We start from the raw sequence: 7,685 nt of genomic DNA, 5'->3' as shown, positions 1-7,685 counted from the left end.
GTGGAACTTCAGGGCATCCATAATGAACATCCTGAGCAGAATTTGAAGGTACAAAGTAAATTACATAGGGAAATTACTCAAATGCTCGTGGTCCTCATTCTGCTTCTCTCCCCAAGTCTGCACCTATATTTTCATGGGAAATTCCCTCTGATCACTTGACAGAGGAAGTGGAGGCCCAGTGTACGGATGGTTCTGTAAGATATGCAGGAACCACCTAAAAGTGGACAGGTACAGTACTACAGGCCCTCTCTGGGATATCCCAGATGGACAGTGATGAACGAACCTCCCCTAGTGGCGAGAACACCTGTTGTTCACTTTGCTTGAAAGGTGAAAAGGCAAGATATGCAATTGCATGCTGATTTAGATTATAGCCAATTGTTAGGCTGGTGGTCAGGGACTTATGCCAGTGCTCACCATAGGGTGAACTCAGTAGAAGTCCTATGGAGAATGAAAAGCATCACAGAAGACACAAATCCTATTAGGGAAGGTATTGTGTGTGATCAAGGCTTCATTACTCCTATTTTTCTATTTTTGGGATAAATATAGATCATTTATTGAAAGTAAACTAGAAAAAAGAAGTGGAGTGATGAGTAGGAAAGCAAGATATATGTTAGGATATATATTTTTATCTATATTTATATATAGATATATCTTTATCTCTATTTCTCTAGAGAAACATAATGCAAGCGTGTACTGGGGTCTGAAGGATGATGAAATAACCACTCGATATCTGAAATAAAAAGACAAAGCTGACTTTATAGTTCACTATAATAATGGAGGGATATGTGGTCAGACCCAGTCTCTCTGAGCATAGCAAACTATTGACCTAATATAAGTATTAAGGGAAGCATGATGTTTAGGAATTTGCCAACTTTACTTCTAAAAATATAGCTAAGTAGGCATAATCTATAGAGTTGTGGCTACTCGAATGAAACTGTTGTTGACTAGTTGGCATTCAGAGGAGTATTCTTTAAAGCTAGTTCATTGCTGATTTTCTGACTTTCAGAAGTTAATGGTTGGAGGTGACTCTCAAAATGTATTTCTGCACTAATTAAAAGCTGGTTCAAAATGAAAATTATTAAAACTTATAGAAAATAAATTTACATTAACTGAAATTCAAATATATAAATACCTTTTATTTCTATACAAAACAATTATCAAGTTCTAAATTGCACTATTATCATTCCAATATTTTAGATAATGTATTTACTACTTGAATTGTGGCATTGGTCATGATCTTTTACTTCTTGGATGGAATACAGTTTTTAAGAGTCTAAAAAAGCAGCCTAGCCGAAACCGGTTTGGCTCATGGATAGAGCGTCAGCCTGCAGGTTCAATTCCGGTCAAGGGCATGTACCTTAGTTGCGGGCACATCCCCAGTAGGGGGTGTGCAAGAGGCAGCCGATCGATGTCTCTCTCATGGATGTTTCTAACTCTCTATCCCTCCCTCTACCTCTCTGTAAAAAATCAATAAAATATATTTAAAAACAATTAAAAAGCAGCCTAAATTAATCTTCTTGCCTCTACTTTTTCAAGAATTTGGTTCTTACAGATAATAAGAATTTAGAACTTTAAATCCTTCCACATTCTGCTAGTCAGTAAATATGTACTATAATATGTAATAATACCTAAGTCATTCCTCCACACTGAACTCAATCCAATTCTATTTGATTTCAGAAACGGATTTTGAACATGGGCCTGTTTGACTAATCAGATGATCATTTTCCTATTCTTTTCTATTTAAATGCTGAGTGGCAGAGCTATATTTAGGAAGGCAATGATTTCATTATACAGATAGAGGGAACTGCCATTCCAGCAAAATAATAAGAGCCAAGTTGGCTAATGGAAAATATTTCCTATCACACTGAAGGAGCCACAAGAGAAATACCAACAAAATGTCACCTCAAACACAATGGCTACAGGATTACAGAAATCTAATTAGCCATTTCATTAACTGAGTCCTGTGAGCATGGAAAACAATGGGGACTGAGTAGCATCTACTGATTGGAAATACATGGAACTGTCAAGGAGCTTGTTCAATAATGAATTTTTTTCAGGTGGTGAAGATGGGGCTGGCGTGAGGGGTTGAGTGACTTATTAAAAGGGTGCATTTGAGCATGTTTTTAAGAACTGAAGGCACTTTTAGGGAGCTAACTCTACTACTATGGATAGACTGATAATAATACCTTAGATGTCATTTCTTCATCCCCCACAAGCTAATTTAGGTACATTTATAGACATGATGTACCAAAGTTTATATCTGACAAACATCATAAAAAAGATGTTATCTGGAACAATTGAATTTTCATATAGCATTTACAATATGTATAAATTGCCCAAATAAGATTAAAATTCTTTTCTGGCATAAGTATCTTTTTGTTAGTATTTATACCTATAGGTTTTAGTGTCTGAAACATTTTTAGTGTAGTAAATGAGTGGATGGAACAATTTTTAAAAGGAACAAAGTATTTTGATTCCAAAATAATAAAGGAGCATGAATCCAAGAGACATGGAAAGCATTTAATGGCATTGTTGCAATTTCTGATTTATTGAAATAAATCACTTCATCTTAGTAAAATGTTAAGAGTTACCACTTAGTTTTGATGAGAATGTCATTGCAGATAAAAAACACTGAAATGGACAGTAATCAAGTTTCTATAAACTGTACCTTTTTACTCTGGTGCTGATCCATGTATCCTTAACGGTTACCATGTATTAATTAGTAAAGCAGACTATGATCAAGCCAGTGGCAACTGCTCTGGCATCCGGGGTGACTACTGCTTTGTGACCTGGCCTTTCTCCCTCTTAGGTCACAAGTTTGCACTGGGTACATGGTGAGAGCATGAGACTTCATCTGGGCTGCCTTCAGGGTGTGGCTCTCCACCCTGCAGTGGAGGGGCGACTTGTATTGTTGATACAGAGTGAATCATAAAAAAAAGTGAAGAAACGTTCCTTCTTAAAAAATAAATAAATAAACACACACACACACACACACACCTGATTTTTTAGGTAAAAAGCAAAGCCAAGAGAATGAAGGACAGCACAAAAGGCCCACATGCTAACCAATGAAGAAGCACTTCCATCTCTGAACTATCATTTTCCAAAGGAAGAGGGTCTAATTCAACTCCATACATTCAAAGCATAGACATTTCAAAGGTTCACCTGCGGAAGTATTAATTCCGTGAGAATACGCATGTGCAGCTGTGAAGCTCCTCTGGCGGGCCAGTTCCACCCTCCTTCTCCCTGGGACTTCTTCCGGGTCAGCACCTGACGCCCCTTTCCCAGAGTGCTCTGCGCCCGGAAGCAGCAGGTCCAAGGAAGGCGCCATTTTGCGTGGGTGGAGCTAGACTAGCAAGATGGCGGCAGCGTTGGCGTAGTAACAAGATGGCATCACCAGGTGAGTAACAAAATGACACAGCCGCAGAGTAACAGCGACAGCGGGGCCTCGGGGTAGGAGGCTCCGGCTGTGGGGGCAGCGGTGACCCTGTCCTAACTCAACGCACCCCTTTTCCAGCCCGCGACGTCACGAAAGGCCAGAAGCCGAGTGGGCCAGCTTTGGAACTTCGAGAAACCCTTAGAAACGGAGGCCAGAAAAGGAGCAGCCTGACGGAGCAGAGGTGATTAGGGTCCCCTTGGGGGATTGTGGGCCCTGTGACACTGAGAGCCACCGTTTCCGTTTCCATTTCCGTTTCCGGTTGCTGTCCACTGCAGAGTTGCTCAGGCCAAGCCCGGAGGCCTCTGTCCTCCTCTCCGAGGTGTCGGGCTTGGCCCCAGCCCCGCTGGAGACCGTCTCAGGATGGCGAGCTGCAGCAACTCTCAGGCCGAATTCACTGTCCGCGGGAAATACAAACTGGTGCGGAAGATCGGGTCTGGCTCCTTCGGGGACATTTATCTGGCGATCAACATCACCAATGGCGAGGAGGTGGCGGTGAAGCTAGAATCCCTGAAGGCCAGGCACCCGCAGCTGCTGTACGAGAGCAAGCTGTATAAGATTCTTCAGGGCGGGGTCGGCATCCCCCACATTCGGTGGTACGGGCAGGAAAAAGACCACAACGTGCTGGTCATGGATCTCCTGGGACCCAGCCTGGAAGACCTCTTCAATTTCTGTTCCAGAAGCTTCACCATGAAAACGATCCTGATGCTAGCTGACCAGATGATCAGTCGGGTTGAATACGTGCATACAAAGAATTTTATACACAGAGACATTAAACCAGATAACTTCCTCATGGGCATTGGGCGTCACTGTAATAAGTTATTCCTTATTGATTTTGGTTTGGCCAAAAAGTACAGAGACAACAGGACAAGGCAACACATACCATACAGAGAAGATAAAAATCTCACAGGCACTGCCCGGTATGCTAGCATCAATGCACACCTTGGTGTTGAACAGAGTCGCCGGGATGACATGGAATCGTTAGGATATGTGTTGATGTATTTTAATAGAACCAGCCTGCCGTGGCAAGGACTAAAGGCTGCAACAAAGGTACAGAAATACGAGAAGATTAGTGAAAAGAAGATGTCCATTCCCGTTGAAGTATTGTGTAAAGGATTTCCAGCAGAATTTGCCATGTACTTAAACTATTGCCGTGGGCTGCGCTTTGAAGAAGCCCCGAATTACATGTATCTCAGGCAGCTCTTCCGCATTCTTTTCAGGACCCTGAACCACCAGTATGACTACACGTTTGATTGGACAACGTTAAAGCAGAAAGCAGCTCAGTCGGTAGCCTCTTCAAGTGGGCAGGGTCAGCAGGCCCAAACCACCACAGGTCTCTAAGCATGAATCAAGGAACAGACTAAGGAGTGAAGCTTTGGTTTCTCTCCAAATCTAGACATTTTAGTTCATATATACACTAACCAGTGGTTGTGGACAACCACTTCTTTGGTGTAAAGAACTTAATTTCAGTATAAACTGGCTCTGGGAAGCATTGTTGTAATTGTAAATATTAACTGAGATAGTGAAACATGGTGTCCAGTTTTCTATTCCATTTTTTTTTTTCAAGTGGAAAGTGATCTAAATGGTTGACACACACAAATAGGTGGAGAAATTGTGCATATGCCAATTTTGGGGTGAACATCTTTTACATTTAACTAGACAGCTTTGAGATCTCATTTCAGAAGAATGGGATGAACAGTGTTCTACCTACAGTTGTGATGGTTGTAATTGCTCACTATTGTGCATTCTTAGGGTTTAGCCAGCCCTAGGGTTTGCTAGTTGTTCACTTAAAACATCCTTAAAATGGTTAACTTCTTGTTTGCAAGCCAGATTATATAGTAGCAACCAAAGATTCCAGTGTTTGAGCACATGAAAGACTGCCTGCTTACCTGTTAGAAATAACAACAGTTGAAGTGAAACCTTAAGAAACAGTGACTACTATATTATCCTCAGGACTCTGCATTTAACTTCATAATGCTCTTGATTATATATATATATATATATATATATATATATATATATATATATATATATTAAAAGCATATTTGTCACAGAAATTTAATTAACATCCTAAAATTGAACATGTATGTATGTTGCTTAGGTAAATGTAATCACTGTAAACATGTGTTTTGGGATTTTTTTTTTCTTTTGAAATGGGAGCTTTTTCACAAGTTCACTAAAAACAAAACAAAAGAAGAACACAATGGTAATTTAGAACATTTCATTTTTTTTCTAAATATATTTAACTTGTTCAAAAACGAATTTTCAGCCTAGAGCAGGTACAGTGTAAACAAGTAAGCCTAATAATAATATGTTGGTTTAGAAGAGCAAGCAATGAGACTAATGAAGTTATGCATTGTACTGGGGGGGGGGGGATGGCTACATTAAAGAAACTTTGAATAACAGAATTTATTACATTAAGTTTAAAAGTAAAGATAATTATTTTGTAAAAGGTTTCTTTGGTCTTTATAGATTTTTTTCAGTAGAAAATACCATTTTAAAGACTGAATTTGAGTTGGTGTCTTTTAAAAAGGATTATCTATCAGCCACTTCATTGGTTAGGATTAACAACAACTTTCAGTTAAGCACAGTTACTTGTCATTCATGTTGCTCAGTAAGAGATAATGAGCTTATAAATATAGATATATTTATCCCTTAAAATAGATCTAAGACAATATTTTTCCTGAATTCCAATTCCCATGTGATACTAAGACATTTTAAAAATGAATCCTAGTCCAATATTTCCACCAAACAGTAATCTCAGTTTCTTATTCTATAAAATGGGGCTAATAATACCCTTTAAAATGTTGGGGAAATGCTAGAGAGAATAATGAATTTTGAAATAATTAAAGGAAAAAGGTATACTTTTTCTATATTACTCATATAAATAGCTGCGACTCTCTTAACCAAACTCTAATCAACTTAGTTGAAAAATAAGAGGAATTCTTCTAGGAAAGAATCTGATCAATGCTCTTAGCATACTGTACATTTGGGGCAAGTTACATGTTGGCTACCCTTCAGTAACGTGGTTCTCAAAGTGGGGTCTAGGAAGCTTTAGTGTAGTATCCTTAACATACGTTTTGGGTATCTGTGAGGTAAGACTATTTTTATAATAATATTTAGACATTGTTGTCCTTTTTGCAAACTGTTGACATTTATACTGATGCTATAAAAGTGGTGAAATTATTAGTGCCATAAAGGGAGACTTAAATAATTATTGTATTCTTCACCACTACACACAACCAAAACAATGCCATTTATACACAAAGATGTCTATATTAATTTTACTAAATGTCAACCCTTTAGAATACTTTTATTTAGTATTCTATGTTGCAAAACGGGGAGTATTTTTGCTGCAAATCATAGTAAATAGTTGTATCTAGGCTTGTATGGTTGACTGAATTTTGCTCAATCTGCTGCGTTTTGCAGGCAATAAGATTTTTACTTGCAAGAGTGCCTAACAGAAGAACTATGAGTATTAAGATAGGAGATCTTTGTGGACTTTCCCCAAAAAAGAAACAAAATTTTTCACTGTAACAAAAAATAGTAGGCAATTTGTTACCTATGACTTAATTTAGTATTTCAAGTGAGAATTAAAATTTTGGAAGACCTGTATCTGCCATGTAAGAATGACAACTTCTTGCCAAAACCGGTTTGGCTCAGTGAATAGAGCATCGGTCTGTGGACTGAAAGGTTCACATTCTGGTCAAGTGCATGTACCTTGATTGCGGGTACATCCCCATTAGGGGGTGTGCAAGAGGCAGATAATCAATGTCTCTCTCTCATTGATGTTTCTAACTCTCTATCCCTCTCTCTTCCTTTCTGTAAAAAATCGATAATATAAATATATATATATATATATATATATATATTAAAAGGAAAAAAAATGACAACTTCTTAGTACTTAAAAATTGTCTGATAGTATATGTAGATTTTTAAACAAAATCAATTTTTTATGTAATGTATTTATCCACATTTAAAAGCTTTGTATAACTAACCTTTCCCCCGACCCATCCACCCACCCTTTGGCCTTCCTGATAAAGTCACATGTTTTTAGTCACTATGAATAATGTGGAAGAAGAATATTGTGAAATGGGTAGTTACCTCCTGGGTATTCCTAAGACCACTAGAGAGTTCCATGAAATTAATAGCTTTTGGTCATAATGGACTCCCCAGTAGGAGAAAATTTTTCTGCCTGTTTACTTTGAGTTGGGATATGGGTCTCTTCCATGGGTCTCTTGGCTTTTGGGCT

The 7,685-nt window shown here is 38.5% G+C and overlaps 1 protein-coding gene across 1 annotated transcript; it reads left to right on the top strand.

Annotated features, from left to right (window-relative positions):
* Window positions 1-3,796: 3,796 nt before the first annotated feature.
* Window positions 3,797-4,824, top strand: LOC311627303 (casein kinase I-like; the record flags this gene model as incomplete). Its single annotated transcript, XM_084893671.1, has 1 exon — window positions 3,797-4,824. The coding sequence occupies one exon, from the start codon at window positions 3,797-3,799 to the stop codon at window positions 4,772-4,774; it is 978 nt and encodes a 325-aa protein (XP_084749797.1). The 3' UTR covers window positions 4,775-4,824.
* Window positions 4,825-7,685: the final 2,861 nt, after the last annotated feature.

The sequence above is a fragment of the Pipistrellus hanaki genome (genome assembly GCF_964339955.1).
Source record: "Pipistrellus hanaki genome assembly, chromosome: 9".
NCBI classification, from domain to species: Eukaryota; Metazoa; Chordata; class Mammalia; order Chiroptera; family Vespertilionidae; genus Pipistrellus; species Pipistrellus hanaki.
The sequence above is the reverse complement of the archived record's forward strand: the minus strand, read 5'-3'. Positions and strand labels throughout refer to the sequence as shown.